The following is a 17,054-nucleotide window of genomic DNA, read 5'->3' as shown; positions in this document are numbered from 1 at the left end:
TAGGTGGTGGGCAAGGATGTTTCTACCTCTGTCCGGTCTTGTAAGGTGTGCCAAAGAGTGGGAAAACCCCAAGACTAGTTCAAAGTCCCTTTCCAGCCACTCCCCATAATTAAGGTCCCTATTCAGTGAGTAGCTGTGGATATTCTGGGTCTTTTTCCGAAAAAGACCCCCAGAGGAAAGCTATACATACTGACTTTCATGGATTTTGCCACCCGATGGCCGGAAGCAGTATCGTTAAGCAACACCAGGGGTAAAAGTGTGTACCAGGCACTAAGAGACATTTTTGCCAGGGTAGGTTGGCCACCCAACATCCTTACAGATTCAGGAACTAATTTCCTGGCAGGGACCATGAAAAGCCTGTGGGTAACTCATGAGGTGAACCACTTAGTGCCACCCCTTACCACCATCAAACCAATGGCCTGGTGGAGAGGTTTAATGGAACTTTGAGGGCCATGATATGGAAATCCATAAATGAACACTCCAATGATTGGGACCTAGTGTTGTAGCAATTGCTTTTTGCCTACAGGGCTGTACCATATCCTAGTTTAGGGTTTTCACCATTCGAACTTGTGTATGGCCATGAGGTTAAGGGGCCATTACAGCTGGTGAAGCAGCAATAGGAGAGGTTTACGTCCTCTCCAGAAACTAACATTCTGGACTTTGTAAGCAACTTACAAAGCACCCTCCAACATTCTTTAGCCCTTGCTAGAGAAAACCTAAAGGATGCTCAGGAAGAGCAAAAAATCTGGTATGATAAACATGCCAGAGATTGTTCCTTCAAAGTAGGGGACCAGGTCATGGTCTTGAAGGCACTCCAGGCTCATAAGATGGAAGAGTTGTGGGAATGGCGATTCACAGTCCAAGAGCACCTGGGAGCTGTTAACTACCTCATAGCGTCCCCCATCTCAAACCTCAAGCCTAAAGTGTATCATGTTAATTGTCTAAAGCCCTTCTATTCCAGAGAATTAAAGGTTTTTCAGTTTACAGCTCAGGGAGGAGATGATGTTGAGTGTCCTGAAGGTGTCTACTATGAAGAAAAAAGTGATGGTGGTGTGGAAGAGGTGAACATCTTCATAATCCTTGGATGTATGCAGTGACATCAGATCAAGAAGCTCTGCACTAGCTTCATGCCGATGTTCTCAGCCATCCCAGGATGGACTGAATGGGCATACCACTCCATTGGCACAGTAATGCTCACCCAATTAGAGCTCAACCCAGCCGCTGTCTCCTCAAGACAAAACTTCTATAGAACAAGAGATACAGGACATGCTACAGATGGGAGTAATCCAGCCCTCTAACAGTGCATGGGCATCTCCAGTGATCCTAGTTCCCAAACCAGATGGGGAGATATGCTTTCCATGGACTATCGTAAACTAAATGCTGTAACTTGCCCAGACAACTATCCAATGCCACGCACTGATGAGCAATTGGAGAAACTGGGAAGTGTCCAATTCATCTCTACATTAGACTTAACCAAGGGATACTGGCAAGTACCACTAAATGAACCCGCCAAGGAATGGTCAGCCTTCATCACCCATGCAGGGATGTATGAATTTAATGTGCTCCTCAGGCTGCGAAATGCACCTGCCACCTTCCAAATGCTTGTAGATGGTCTCCTAGCGGGATTGGGAGAATCTGCAGTTGCCTACCTTGATGATGTGGCCATCTTTCCCTGATTCATGGGAAGAATACCTAGAACACCTGGAGCATCTACAAAAAGTCTTTGAGCACCTAAGGGAGGCAGGGCTAACTGTTAAGGTGAAAAAGTGTCAAATAGGCCTAAACAGAGTGACTTACCTTGACACCAGGTGGGTCAAGGAACGATAAATCTCCTACAGGCCAAGGTGGATGCTATCCAAAAGTGGCCTGTCCCAAAGTCAAAGAAACAGGTCCAATCCTTCTTAGGCTTGGCCGGATATTACAGGTACCACACTACAGCCAAATCACTGCCCCACTAACAGACCTGACCAGAAAGACACAGCCAAATGCAGTTCAGTGGACTGATGAGTGTCAGAAGGCCGTTAGCCAGCTTAAGGTGACACTCATGTCTGACCCTAAGCTAAGAGCCCCAGACTTCGACAAACCGTTCCTAGTAACCACAGATGCGTCCAAGCATGGTGTGGGAACAGTTTTAATGCAGGAAGGTCCGGATCAAGAATTCCATCCTGTCATGTTTCTCAGCAAGAAACTGTCTGAGAGGGAAAGCCACTGGTCAGTTAGCGAAAAGGAATGCTACGCCATTGTGTACGCGCTGGAAAAGCTACTCCCATATGTTTGGGGATAGAGTTTTCAGCTACAAACCAACCATGCTGCGCTAAAGTGGCTTCATACCATCAAGGACAATAACAAAAAACTTCTTTGGTGGAGTTTAAGTCTGCAAGATTTTGATTTTGAAATACAACACATTTCAGGAGCTTCTAACAAGGTGGCTGATGCACTCTCCCATGAAAGTTTCCCAAAATCAACTGGTTAAAATCACCCTTGAAATGTGGAAAGTATTGTTAGTTTGTACATAGTCAGTAGGATATCTAGAGGTGCATGTGTCTTATTATCTCTGTTTTCTCCTAGAGCTCCAGGAAGAAATCACAGCCAGCATGGAACTGGCTGTCCAACACTATTTGCGATTTGTTTTGTCTGTTCTTTGTTTGTCTGTTCTGTGTACTTCCCGGAGACAGATCAAGAAGGCAAGCAATCCAACTCCATTAGAATTAGTAAGTAATAAGAAGGTAATGTGTTAGCTTCTTTTATTTTGGCTTATGATTTTCCTTGTCTAGAGGGGAGATCTTCTATGTTCTTGAGACTTTTGTTATTCTGTAAAGTACTTACCATCCCGATTTTACATAGGTTATTCTTGAAAAGGGGTGTCGGGGCTTGGGGAGATACTTGGGGAAGGTGGGGCTCCAAGTGGCTGTCCCTAAATGTTTGTTTGAATCACTTTGTGGTGGCAGCGTTACTTAATCCAAGGAATAGGGGAGTTTTTAACCTAAGCTGCTAGAAATAAGTTTAGGAGGTTTTCATGCGGATCCCCACATCTACATCCTAGAGTTCAGAGTGGGGAGGGAACTCTGACATGTGTTTGCTTTATTTTTTTTAATAAAATCATCTTTTTAAGAATATGATTTGATTTTTTACTTTTGAAAGCAAGAGGTCTGTGCACACGCTACTGAAATAGTTAAGTGGAATAAAGGTTCCAAGATCAACTGGTACAACATCTGAGTTTTCTTTTGTTTCTTTTCTTTCTCAGCTTCCCTGAGGGAAGGCTGGTTGCAGCACTACTACCAAGGCCAGGGGGATCTGTAACCTTGTGTGAAATTTAATATAGGAGGTCAGATTGGCTGATCTAATGGTCCCTTCTCACCTTAAACTCTGTGAATCTATCGATAAAGAAAGCAGACCAGGCATTTATATTTGCTGTGGTAATTCAGTTCCCTTGAAAGTCTGAACATGTAACACCGACAAAAGGAAATTGTTTATGTAATCCACAATTGGCCTGTGGAACTCCTTGCCACAGACATTATTGGAGTGAAGTGCTTAGCTGAATGGGATTCACAAATAGATTGGCTATTGCAAGCGGCACTATCTTTAGTTAAAGCTGTCTGAGATCTTCAATAAGATGACCTCATTTTCAGTTGGATGTAAATTTTCCAAACTGTAAGTGTTCAGAGTGAAATTTCCTACGCTGGGTGAATTTGTTTTTGAAAGTTTCAGACATAAGTTAGGAGACTATGTCTTGGACATGTTATTCCAGTGAGGAGCATTTCCACCTGCATATTTTCCGACAGATAAAAGTCAGGTACCAGCCACCTCCCCCCACTTAACAACTAGAGCCCTGAAACACAAGAGGAGGAGGTGACAGTCTCCGTACGTTAGCACACAGCTGCTCTTAAGGTCTTTACTCACTTCTTGTTCCAGGGGAGTTTTTCCTCAGTGGAGCCTGAGCAAACTATGGGCCAGGGCCCCAGAATTCAGCTTTGTATTATACATCTACTAATATCTTTCTCCTGGTGGATCCACTGGGCTGCTGGAAAACATGCATTCACCTTGGGTTGGAAGCCCTCCGCTGGGGCGGACTGGTGTGCATAGAAAATACTGGAGCAAACTCATCCACTGTGGCAAAGGCCCTGGGATGTTTAATGGCTATGCAGAGCAGAGAGTCTATCTCATCATGCCCACATTGCACCAGGTTTGTCAAGGAGGTGAGCTCCTCAGCAAGAGATGGTACCTGTGAATGCTGAGATGGAAGTGTCTTCCCTGGAAATCGCCCTCAGGTAGCCATGTCCCGCATCTCTCTCATTCCAGTACCTGCAGCAGCGTACTATGCTGAGAGCCGACAAGCGGGTGTGCACAGTTTATAATATAGCTTTGTGCAATCTCAGGGGGGTTCGCTCAGCCTCCAGGGGAGAAGCAGCATCTGGATGCAAACAGGCTGGAGACCAGCCGGTCTGTGCTTCTGTGCTAATTATCCAGCTTTAGGAGTAAACAGTAATTAAGGGACTTTCCCAAAGGGAGTTGAGAACTCTTGGGCTCTCCCCTGAGTCAGAGAGAAATTGGCTGCTCTGTGCGTTTGTATATATGTAAAAATTATAGTTGATTAGGAAGAAAAACTAGGGATTAGTCCTAGATCTCCATAGAGTCTGATACCTTGTCAATAACCAGGATGGAGGGGTAGATAATAGACAGATAGTTCTGGAGACAGATGCCTGAGGGGAGACACAAACACTCTGCAGGCGCACAGAGTTATTGCTAAGATATCAGAGATTAGTAATTCTCCTCAGAAACTATCATCATGCTGTGCAGCAACTTTCACTGAAGGATTTCAAAAAGGCTCTGGAACATCAGTACGTCAGTGTGAACATATCTCCATTATACAGATAAGTAAACTGAGGCAGAGGGAAACGTGACCGGTTAAGGTCACATAGATCTTGAATGGCAGGATGACAGGCAGAACCCAGCAGTCCTGACTTCCCTGCCGTAACCACCGTCCCTCTCTCATGCCAAGAAGGAAAGGTATTCACGTTCTTGCATGGACTGTCTATTGGGTGGGATGCAGAGTAAGGGCTGTAAGAGGGATCTGGAGCCTTCACCATCCTCTCGAGGCGAATCTGAGGTTTTCAGAACTAGCTGAGGTTTGTGAGTGTTGTCAGATGTTGCCGCAGTGGCATTGCCAGGTTCTAAGTGCAGGGGAAGCAAACATAAAAAAGGCATCCCCCCCTTGGCTACTCCTCTGGCTACTCACTCCTTGGCTCCTCCTCCAGCCACTCCACGCCCCCACTCCTTGGCTCCTCTGGCCACCTTGTGGCCATGCTGCACCCCCTCTCCCAGACACCCAGCTCATTTGGTCTGTGCTTACCTGGCTGCCGAGGTGCCGCTGATGAGCTACCCCCTCTTCCCCCACCAACACCAAAGTGCGTCTTTACCTTGAGGTGCCCGTGCTCCGGCCGTCCAGCTCTGGCGGGAGAGCGGGAATGGGGAGGAGAAGAAGACGCTGAAGATAATCCCCTGTTTGTGGCCAGACTTCTCGCAGCAGCCGTGCAGGGCGCGTTTGCCCCACATGGCAGGATACAGCGCTCCTGCCCAGGCGTGGGCAGCTGCAATGGAGTCCTGCTATGCACGGCTCTAGTTGCGCCCGTGGAGAGGAGCTGGGAGGGAGTCTCACCACTTGCACACCCCCACCCGTGTGCACACATTAGCGCTGCTGGGGAGATTAGGAGGAGGCTGGAGACCCGCGCTTCCTCGCCTACCCATCACAGCGGTCGCTGCAGCCCTCGCTGTTGCTGTCCCCTGCACCCACAAAGCAGCCAGTACATCCCCCTGAGGGCGGCACTGCTCAGGGGGCACTTTGCACCCCGCTTACTGGAGAGCTGGAGCACCAGCAGCACCTGTGCCGGACAGCTGCAGCGCCTCCTCCTGTCTCTGACTTTCTTTTCCCGCACTCCGAGCCGGGCGCCCCATTACAGCCCCTCCATGCCTTGAAGCCACTGGCAGTCTGCCTAGTGCAGGAATATCTTGAGCTGCCGCCACTGCAGCCTTCTCGGCTCCCGCCACTGAGCCGACCCGTGCCGCGCTGCACAAGAACCCAGACTCCGGCAGCTCCCAGATACCCTGCCCAGATGACGTTTTTGAAAAATGTTCTGAAGGGAAGTGACTGCTTCCCCTGCACCCTGCTAGCTACGCTACTGTGTCACCGGTATGGTGTTCTGCTCTATCCAGTGTTGATAACAGTTGGCTAAGAGTGTGCGTTTCCTCTGCGTACTGCTCTGGCTCTGCACAGAGAGCTAACACAGCAGATCCCGAGAGGACCACCCAATGACCACAGACTCCCATAAGGTACAAAGGCACCCGGCCAGATTTATTGTCAAATGAAACACAGTCTCTAGCTCCCTGAATCAGATATCTACAGTTCTGCTAGTACAGATGTGCTCCCTAATAATGGACACAGCTCAGTCATTGGTGGGACTTTCCATTGCCCCCTCGGCTGGACAAAGACACTGCCCGAGGGATGCATTCTTATACACAGGTACAAACAAGTTGCATATCACTCCCTATGTATTGAGGTACAACTCCTCTGCATGTTGGGGTGCTGCCTCTCTCCTCGCACATGGTGATACGAACAAACCAGTCTATCCATCATATTATCCTTTTGACCCTGTCTTTAAGATGGGTCGGCCTGTTCCTTGTTATCTCTGTTGAATGTGTTCATACCGGGATGTCCAGTGCCATCCTGACACATGGATACTTGCAAGAAGCAGCCTTCTTCTTGCCAGCTTCTGTGAGCAGGGCCTGCCTCTGGCTCACAGCTTCATTTTGCTTTATGTGAACAAAGTCTTGACCATTACTTTAGTTCAGGCCTCAGGCCTCATACCGGGCCTCTTATACAAGGATTTATGTTTCAGGGCCTCATCTTACTACAGTAGGCTCCCCGCTCCTGTGAGGTGTGAACTCTGGGACTCCACTTCCATTCCCACTCAGAGACCTGCCAACGCATCACAACCACCGGAGTCACTATCGGGGAACTGGCTTAGTAAAAGCAACAGCAACAGACAGTTCCTATGGGTGGAGTGTCCCTCCACAAAGCTGCCCTGAAACAAGGCAGGCCCTATGGGTGGGATAGAGATTGGATTAGTGTTTGCTTTGGGTTTGTTCTCTCCCTCTCGGTTCATTTCCTCCCAGTCCCTCCCAGGTGGAATTGAAATCGAATGTTCCAGGTTGACTCAGACTTTCCAGGACTGCCGTGGTGGAGAGCATTTGGATTTCCACAGCTGAGCTTTCAGCCAGATCATCTGGCTAGTTGGGGGTATTTCTCTGGTGTGGAGCACCTGGGTTTTTAAGCACTATTATGAGGCTGAACAAATTCTCCTCTCTGAGCTGAACAGGGGGACATTTCCTCCTGTATTCAAGTGACTAACGCTCTGTAGCTGGCAAGCATGGATTGATCTAATCTGTAGCTAAATGCAATGAAGGGTGGTGGGACCTAATCCCCAATTTGTGTGGATTATTGTGTTGATTATTTATGATCATTATTTATGTGGAAGCCTCCAGAGACCCCGCTGCAGTTCAGGTTCCATTGTGCTGAGCCCTTCGCGCACACAGGAGAAACAGCCCCTGTGTGATGTCATTGACAGGAACTGTGAGTGTATAGACCATTGTTGCAACAAAGATCCCATAGTTACCCAAAGCTTCTACAAAGGGGGTGTCTATGGAAAGGTTGTAATTTGCTGGTTAGGATTATGCTGTCTGTAAGTGTGTATCCTGTTTGTATCTGAAGTTATGAATATTGACTATGTACTTGTATCCCAATGTGTTTCATTCTGAGTAACATAAGTGAAGCATTTGGTCAGCTTCTTGAGAAAGGACTATTTTGGGTAAGTGCCCAGTCAAGAAACACTTAACTGACATTGGACCTTGGGAGACTCCCATCTAGGGGCAGCTCTAGACATTTCGCCGCCCCAAGCAGGACGGCATGCCGCGTTTGGAAGTGAGGAAAAGTGAGGATTCAGTAGGGTTCATTATGACCTATGCATTTTGTAGAAGTTAGTTATAAAAATGATTAGCTATAGAATGTACTTTGGAGCAGTCCTCTGACACCATCTTGAGAGACACTTTTCCTTACACATTTTCTCCCCAGTGGGTGAGGAACTAGCCACTTCAAACCCTTGGTTAATTACTCAGTACCATTCCAGAGTTTAGGTAAACATCTGACAAGTTCTAAACCTACTGCTTATGCCTGTGTCCACTTATATATAATGAACTGAAATGTTAGTCTACAGCTCATTTACTTGCCTCAGTCTTTTATTAGACAGAATTGCTGTGGTCCCACGGATTTATTCCTGACACCACCAGGAGTGCAATAGTTAAGTTACCCCGGCTGAGGGTTCTGAAAACTTGGGTTACAGGGTGACCAAATCTGCATACAGTATTCAATATGTGGATGTATCATGGATTTGTATAGACACAATATTATATTTTTTGTTTAATTATCTATCCATTCCTTAAAGGTTACTAGCATTCTCTTAGCTTTTTTGATTGCCACAGTACATTGTGCAGATGTTTTCAGAGAACTAGCCACAATGACTTCAAGCTCTCTTTCTTGATGGGTGACAGCTAATTTAGACCCTCTCATTTTGCATGTACAGTTGGGATTATATTTTGCCATGGACTATACTTTGCATTTATTGGCATTGCATTTCATCTGCATTTGTGTTGTCCAGTGACCCTGTTTCATGAGATACCTTTGTCACTCTTTGCACGGAAGGACATGTCACTGATTCTGAGGCACCAGGCAGGGAGCTTGCCACAGCCCTGCCAACACTCTCTCCCAGCAACAGCAGTCATTCCTGGGCGGCCCCTGAGTACTTGTGCTGCTGCCCGGGCCACTCTGTCAAGCCACTGCCTGCCGAAGCACCTGTGGCAACCCCAGGCCACTCCCCAGATGCAGCCCTACCAAGCACCCACCATGCCCCCGGGATACCTCCCCAAGCCCGTGACCTCTTCGAATAGTGACTGAGTTCTAAAATACTTAACCTGTCCTGGCTGGAGTAATTAGCCCAATGGCAACTTTTTAAAACTATATTATATTTATGCTTTTTGTTTCTACTGGGCACACATCTGAAAATCACCTCAATATTGATGTACATAACAAAATTCATTGTGCACATGGATGGGAAAAATAAAAGGAAAAATTGATTTTGTAGCCTTTTACTTTATTTAAAGTAAATTTTCTAACGTGGTGTTACACCACTAAGGCTTTGGCTCTGGTGGCTACAGTTTCAATCTTAACAGAGTGAAAGTCACCTCTGCTGCCTGCTTCAAATTTGGAGTCTCTAGAAACACGTAAAGACCAAAGTAGTGACCATACATACATTTATCCGTACAAGGCCTAGTCTACTTGATAAGTTTTATTAAAGTTACAATTACTCAAGCATATAGAAATTCTATACACACTGTGACAAAGTTCCTCCTCTACTCTGTTGGGTTCTGTGCTTATTGGCAGATTTGCTCACCTCAGTGATCTTCCCCACAGTCTGGGTCAACTCCTCCTGTGTCTGATCATGGAGTTGGGAGGTCTGGGGGGAACCTGGGCTCGCCCTCTACTCCGGGTTCCAGCCCAGGGCCCTGTGGATTGCAGCTGTCTATAGTGCCTCCTATAACTGCTGTGTGACAGCTACACCTCCCTGGGCTACTTCCCCATGGCCTCCTCCAAACACCTTCTTTATCCTCTCCACAGTCCCTTCTTCCTGGTGTCTGATAACACTTGTACTCCTTAGTCCTCCAGAAGCACAGCTTCTCACTCTCAGCTCCCTGTGCCTCTTGCTCCCAGCTCCAAACACGCATTTCCTCTCCTCTGGCTCCCCCCTCCATGACTGGAGTGAGCTCCTTTTAAACCCAGGTGCCCTGATTAGCCTGCCTTGACTGGCTGCAGGAGTTCTAATCAGCCTGTCTGCCTTAATTGTTTCTAGCAGGTTCCTGATTACTCTAGTGCAGCCCCTGCTCTAGTCACTCAGGGAACAGTAAACTACTCATCCAGTGACCAGTATATTTGCCCTCTACCAGACTCCTGTACCACACTGGACTGGGTCTGTCACAACACCTATGCACCAGTTACAAATCTAGTTATATTCCCATCCTTAACAATAGTGTTAGGGTCTGATGGGTCTCTCATAGCTTGATCATGAGTAGACAGGTGATTCCTGCTGGAGTCTTCCATAGGGAGCTCAATTTTCCCACTCTGGGCATCTCCTCTTTATAATGTGAGTGTGTCTATACCTACATTCTGTGCGTGTCCATAAAAGTGGATTTTTTATCTTATTAGTTTGTGTCTCTTGGAAACTTAAGGGATCTCAATTTTCTATAGGATGGGTAAGTTCCCTTTATTCTCATTATCATTCTCAAAACCTGTACCCTGTGATTAAGACACATGTCTGAGACAGGTGTGCTTTTACGGCATGTTTATAACATAATATTAATCTTCTGAGTAATTTTGTGCAATATTATTACTTAGTTCCTCTTTTCCCATTATTTTAGGGCATCGGATTATTTTCCAGTCACTTATGCCTTCATTTCTTGTTTCCACGGCCTACAGTAGCTAAGCTAAAGTCTTGAAGACCTCAACCTACAGGTTCTTGCATTCCAGATTCTCCTACTCATGTCTGGTATTTGGTTCCTCTAAATACGGATCAGCCTTGCACTTCCATAATCCCACAATTTAACCTTAATTAATATACAGATAAATATAACTTATTGATTAATAATAACATCACAGAAAAAATGAATAATGAACTAAAATCATTGGATACAATTTAGACCCCATCATTTTCTCTGTATCATTGGGATGATGTTTTCCAGTACATATACTTTATCCATGTAGTGAGGCGAAGACTCATCGGCACAGTGCCTCCTGCTGGTCATCCAGTGAATTAGCTGTCCAGCCTCCGGAGTGCCTTCTGCAGTCTGCTGTCTCGCCTTGCTGCTGGCCTCATGTCCCTTCTGGACCCCAGTGCCCCTTCTGTCCGGTTTCTGCCCCCTGCAGTACCCTGCAGCCTCATTGGGTCTCCCCTCCCCTGGGAACCACCACACCCCTATTCCCACCTCTCCTCATTCTTGGGCTGCTGCCAGTCCCCATCTAGTCCCCACTCTCTGAGGTGGATTGCAGTGTAAAAGCCACTCATCATTGGCAAGGAGGGTTTGGACCTGCTGCCTCTTCCTGTCCTTGGGCTGCCCCTCTGCAACCCCAGTACCTTCTCAGCCTTTGGCAAGGCCTGCAGCCTGGAGTTTTCCAGCCGAAGCTCCCCAGCTCCTCTACCCTTCTCCCAGCCCTGCTCCACTCTAGGTACCCTGCTCAGCTCCCCAGCAACCAGGGCCATCTCTCCTGCCTGTGCTCCTGGCTCCTGGCATTTTGTAGGGTCAGCTATGGCCTGATTGGAGCGTGGCCCAGCTGTGGCTGCCTTCCCCAATCAGCCTAGGCTTCTTCTTCAGCCCCAGCCCACTTACCTCATGTCCAAGGCCTCCCAGCCTCGGGCCATCTCTCAAGAGCGCGACTCCACCTTCCGGCGGGCCAACCCCTCGGCCTCCAGCCGCACCCTCAGGTCTGTATCTCCTGGACCCTCCAGCCTCGGGATCTGTGTCCATTTCGTCTCTTTTACTACAACCACCTGGGTCCTGGCTTCCTGCTGGGCCCACTCGGTCTGGGTCTCCTGCTCGGTAACTGACTCTGTGATGGTGTAGGTCCTAACCTTCCGTGGGGTCCCCTCCATCTTCCTCACTGCCTCTGCCACCTCCGCCCTGCTCTTGATGGGGCAGTATTGCTGAACACAGCCCCATGCCCACCTCCAGGCTGCCCTGGGCCTTTTATCCTTGTTCTTGAGCCTAGCCCCCCTTGGGCTGCCCTGGTCGGGTTCACTGGGCCTGGGCACTCCCACCAGAGGTGTCTTCTCTGTCCACAGGTGCAATAAGTTGGCAGACACCTGGACTCTCTCGCCTGGAGGATTGTCCTTGGGACTTGTCCCAGTCTCCCGTTTTATAGGTCCGTGCCTTGTACAGGGATAACCCATCTTTAGTTCTGCCCCCAGCCTCCTGGCTTTGGTGCGGGGCTTCTCCCCCAGCCCTTGGCGGTTCTTTCCAAACTTCCTCTGAAGGTGTTTTACTAGGGCGCACTGTTCTCCATCAGCTGGGCCATCTGTTCATGGAGGGCCCTCTGCACCTCCCATATTCCCTCCTGGGCCTCCCGGATTTCTCACAGGTCATGCACCCCCTTCCACCGGGGCGCTGACACCGGGGTCCTACCCGGGATAACACCTGGGCCCTCCACAAAGAAAGCCCCAGTATACCCGGGATCCATCGTCCCACTTTTCCTAATGTCTGGATGATCGGTCCACAGTCCTTGCTCTGCCCCCTGTATCGGGGGTGGACAGCCTCTGCCCACATTCTCCACCAATCTGTAGAGATGCCACGGCTCACCGGCGTGGCACCTCCTGCTGGTCAGCCTCCAGAGCGCCCTCTGCAGGCTGGTGTCTCATTTGCCATTGGCCCCCGTATCCCTCCTGGAACCCGATACTCCTTCTCTCGGGGTTCTGCCCCCTGCAGCACCTCACAGTCTTCTGGGTCTCTGCTCCCTGGGGAACCCCCACCTCACCTCAGTCTTGGGCTGCTGCCGGTCCCCATCTACCCCCAGCTCTCTGAGGTGGACTGCAGTGTAAAAGCCACCCATCATCGGCAAGGAGGGTTTGGACTTGCTGCCTCTGCCTCCCCTTGGGCTGCCCCTCTGCAACCCCAGTACCTTCTTGGCCTTTGGCAAGGCCCGCAGCCTGGGGGTTTTCCAGACTGGAGCTCCCCAGCTCCTCTGGCCCTTCCCCCTATCCCTGCTCCACTCTAGGTACCCTGATCAGCTCCTCTGCAGCCAGACCTGTCTCTCTCAATAGCTAGAACGAGACTGCCTGAGCTCCTGGCTCCTGGCCTTTTATAGGGTCAGCTATGGGCCTGATGAGGGTGTGGCCCCAGCTGTGGCTACTTCCCCAACCAGCCTCTGCTTTTCCTTCAGCCCCAGCCCTCTCCCAGGGCTGGCTGTAACCCTTTCATGACCGGTGTAGGTGACCACCCCGCTACAATCCACGTCACCCTGGAACATACTTTGTGATTGGTCAGAACCTTCTAGGGTTTGCGGGGGCCACCTTCTGCAACGCCGAACTTCTCCTCCAGTGGGAATCTGTCTCTCTGCTGCAACTATAGATTATCTCTCTCCTGCCTCAATTTCTTCCAGCTCAACCAGTCTCTGTGTTTTAAAGGGCTGGATGAGCCCTTCCTCTCTCTGTTCCTCCTTCTGGAGAGGTTCCATTCCTTCCACACCCGCCCCTCTGCAGAGAAACTGGAGAACATTAAATTTAGAATGTGTTTACTCCCTTCTTCTATCTCTGTACGATCTCGCTAGGGCTGATAGTCTTTAATGACCAATGTAATTATAAACAGATGCCTCCACCCCACCTGCTGTCTCTTAGTACAAGGTATGTGAGTGAAGAGTACAGGAAATCCCAAAGACATAACAATACACATGGTTCCTATAACAAAAGATGAGGTAATAGGGTTTTCCCCCATCTAGGGTTTTATCCAGATGCTCTGAATTTTGGCTTCTGTATCTGGATGCCATGCAGGGTTGTCAGGTACTTGGTTTTGGACTAGAAAGTCCAGCCAAGAAGGGGATTGGACTGTGTCTGGTTCCTGAAGGGCAGGGGGGAGGTTTAAGGTCATTAACCTGCCCCTGCTCAGCTGGGTCCACATCATACCAACAGGCAGGCCCCTTATTCAGGCTTCAGCAGCTCCCAGCCCAGCCCCAGAGTAGAGGAAGCCCAGCTGAGGCAGGGACAGAAGTGGAGAAGATTGAAGGAGTGAGGGAGGGGAGTAGAGAATCCAGGATCTAGAGCAGGTGGGGTAGGAGTAGGGCCTTGGGGAACAGGTAGGGCAGAGGGCAGGGTCTCAGGGTCCAGTTGTTGCCACCTTTCTAACTGCAAAGAATTAATAAGTTCTATACAGATCAATTCCCCAGTTTGTCATGCTGACACAGCACAGTAAGGTCAGGAAAGGATTTAATATCTTTTTCACTCCCCAGTAAGGGATTGAAGGAAGAGGGCCCAGCACCATGTCACCAGCCAGTGCTTCACGGAGCTCAGTCTCGGAACCAGAGCACCAGGACAAAACTTTAGTTAGAATCATAGAATCATAGAATATCAGGGTTGGAATGGCCCTCAGGAGGTCATCTAGTCCAACCCCCTGCTCAAATCAGAACCAATCCCCAACTAAATCATTCCTTATAAGTAATGAACCGGAGCAGCCTGTACCGGATCTCTTTGGTCCTCACCCCATAGATGATGGAGTGTAGCATGGGGGGCACCAGTAGGTTCATGTTGCCAATAAGAACATGGAAATGCAGGGGCACATTCTTTCCAAACCGGTATGTGAGGGAGGAGAAGAGACCTGGGATACAAAAGGTTAAGATGACACAGAGATGAGAGACACAGGTTCCAAAAGTCTTGAGCCGGGCTTCCTTTGCGGAGAGACTGAAGATGGCCCTGAGGATCTGGATATAGGACACAGTGATAAAAATCCCATCCAGACCCATTACACACAATAGCACAAAGAGACCATAGTAACTGCTGACGTGGGTGTCACCACAGGCCAGCTTCACCACAGCCATGTGTGCGCAGAATGGCTCGGGGATGATGTTGGTTCTGCAGTATTGCCACTGTCTTACCAGGAAGGGATAGGGCAGTACAAGCATGCTACTGCGCAGCACCACGGCCAAGCCCATCTTGGCCACCACAGGGATTGTCAGGGTGGTGGAATGTCTCAGGGGATGGCAGATGGCCACATAGCGATCAAAACCCATGGTCACAATGAACCCGGACTCCATCACTGAGAAGCAGGCAGTGAAGTACATCTGGGTAAGGCAGGCATCAAAATCGATCTCCCTGGAATTGAACCAGAAGATTGCCAGCATTTTGGGCAGGATGGATGTAGACAGGACCAGGTCAGTGATGGCCAGCATGCAGAGGAAATAGTACATGGGCCCATGGAGGCTTGGCTCCATCTTCACAATTAACAGGATGGCAGAGTTCCCCAGGATGGCTATTGCATACATGGTGCAGAAGGGGATGGAGATCCAGACATGGGCTGCCTCCAGGCCAGGAATGCCCAGCAGGATGAAGGTGGAGGGGTTGGTGAAATCAGTTGTGCTGGAATTTGACATGGAGTATGAGTGAAGGTCTCCAACTCTGAGGTAGAACGGTGTTTCCTGCATGCACTGTATGTTCTCCTGACTTGCTGTATGTGCCCAGGGTCAAGGGTGATGGTCGCAGTACAAATGCCTGGATGGAGAGACAATATGAATGTGAGACACTACATACACTACTTTAGGCTGTTCTTGTTGGTGAAGCAGATTGGTCTCTTCACACACTGAAAAAAAGACATTTTCATTATTGATAGAAATAAATTATGAACAACTGACCCAGTAATGCCAATTCTATATGTTATGGCATGTGTCAACAATTCCTACATTTCGTGGTGTGGTAAAGCTTAATAGCAATAGCAGGAACATGACATTGGGTACTGGTTTTCCATCATTGTTCCTTAATACAATGAAACCCAGGCTGGGGAGTCTGTGCTGTAGGGAGTTCCCATTCACCCGGTTGCTTAAAACCTTAGAATGGGAAAAAAAACCCACAAACTTTTGCCAAGTCGTGCTCCGGGGGGAACATCCCAGCTAGATGCACCGCACGGAAAAGACCTGGGCATCACTGGTAGCAACTCAGTGGAAACACCTGCTGTGGTAAAAGATGGGGGGTAGAACCTCTTTTATGAACACCCACCCAGCCAGTCAGTTAGCTATAAAAATCCTTCTTAGTAGCTGTAAGACGTCCCACTGAAATGCTTAGATAAGGGGAAGTGAGTAGGAACCTGAGCAAAAGAACCAATGGGAAGACTAGAAACTTTTAAAATTGAGAAACAACTTCCTGTCTTTGTGTGGGTTGTTGTTTTCTCTCGGCTGGAGAGACAGAGAGCAGCAGGCGTCCTGTAAAGATTGGGCTGGATATGAAAAATCATCAGCATTTATACCTAAAAATTACTCCTTTGGAACGACAGATAAGTAAGTAGAACAGGAAATGTTTACTTAGACGTGATCAGGTTTATCGCTTTATTTCGGGCTTGTGGAGTCTTCTGTGCTAAACACAGGAGCTTCTGTTTTCTTTGTAACCTTTAAACTGGACCCCAAGGAAGGCATTCTTGGGTGTTAATGATTTCAGTTGCTCTTTTAATATCTAGCAACACCCTGATTTTCCAGATGTGTTGTCAAATATATAAAGGGAAGAGTAACCACCTTTCTGTATAGAGCACTATAAAATCCCTCCTGGCGAATGGGACAAAATCCTTTTACTTGTAAAGGGTTAAGAAGCTCAGGTAACCTGGCTGGCACCTGACCCAAAGGAGGGGGAAAAGGCTTTGATTTGTCTGTTCTTTGTCTGTCTGTTCTGTGTGCCTGCCAGAGACAGATCAAGAAGGCAAGAATCCAACTCCATTAGAATTAGTAAGTAATAATAAGGGAACGTGTTAGCTTACTTTTATTTTGGCTTGTGATTTTCCTTGTCTAGAGGATGTCTTGTCTAGAGGGAGGTCTTGTCTAGAGGGAGATCCTCTAGGTTCTTGAGTCTTTTGTTATTCTGTGAAGTACTTACCATCCTGATTTTACAGAGGTGATACTTTTACCTTTTCTTTAATTAACATTCATCTTTTAAGAACCTGATTGTTTTTTCATCATTTTAAGATCTAAGGGTTTGAGTCTGTGTTCACCTGTACCAATTTGTGAGGATATTATTCTCAAGCCTGCCAAGGAAAGGGGGTGTAAGGGGGTTGGGATGATATTTGTGGAGGGTGAGGCTCCAAGTGGCCCTCCTTAAATGTTTGTTTAAATCACTTGGTGGTGGCAGCATTACCTAATCCAAGGTATAAGAAAGAATTTGTGCCTTCGGGAGTCTTTAACCTAAGATGGTAGAAAAAAGCTTAGGGGATCTTCA

At 48.2% G+C, this 17,054-nt stretch overlaps 1 protein-coding gene across 1 annotated transcript; it reads right to left on the bottom strand.

Moving 5' to 3' along the window:
• Nucleotides 1-14,154: 14,154 nt before the first annotated feature.
• Nucleotides 14,155-15,283, bottom strand: LOC116825128 (olfactory receptor 52K2-like). The gene has a single exon (XM_032780871.2). The coding sequence runs from the start codon at nt 15,281-15,283 to the stop codon at nt 14,288-14,290; it is 996 nt and encodes a 331-aa protein (XP_032636762.2). The 3' UTR covers nt 14,155-14,287.
• Nucleotides 15,284-17,054: the final 1,771 nt, after the last annotated feature.

The sequence above is a fragment of the Chelonoidis abingdonii genome, chromosome 1 (assembly GCF_003597395.2).
Source record: "Chelonoidis abingdonii isolate Lonesome George chromosome 1, CheloAbing_2.0, whole genome shotgun sequence".
Classification (NCBI taxonomy): Eukaryota; Metazoa; Chordata; order Testudines; family Testudinidae; genus Chelonoidis; species Chelonoidis abingdonii.
Note: the sequence above shows the minus strand (reverse complement) of the source record. Positions and strands in the feature narration are given on the sequence as shown.

Excerpts from the sequence above, each read along its gene's own strand:
- LOC116825128 (XM_032780871.2), bottom strand. The coding sequence starts at position 15,283 with ATGCAGGAAACACCGTTCTACCTCAGAGTTGGAGACCTTCACTCATAC.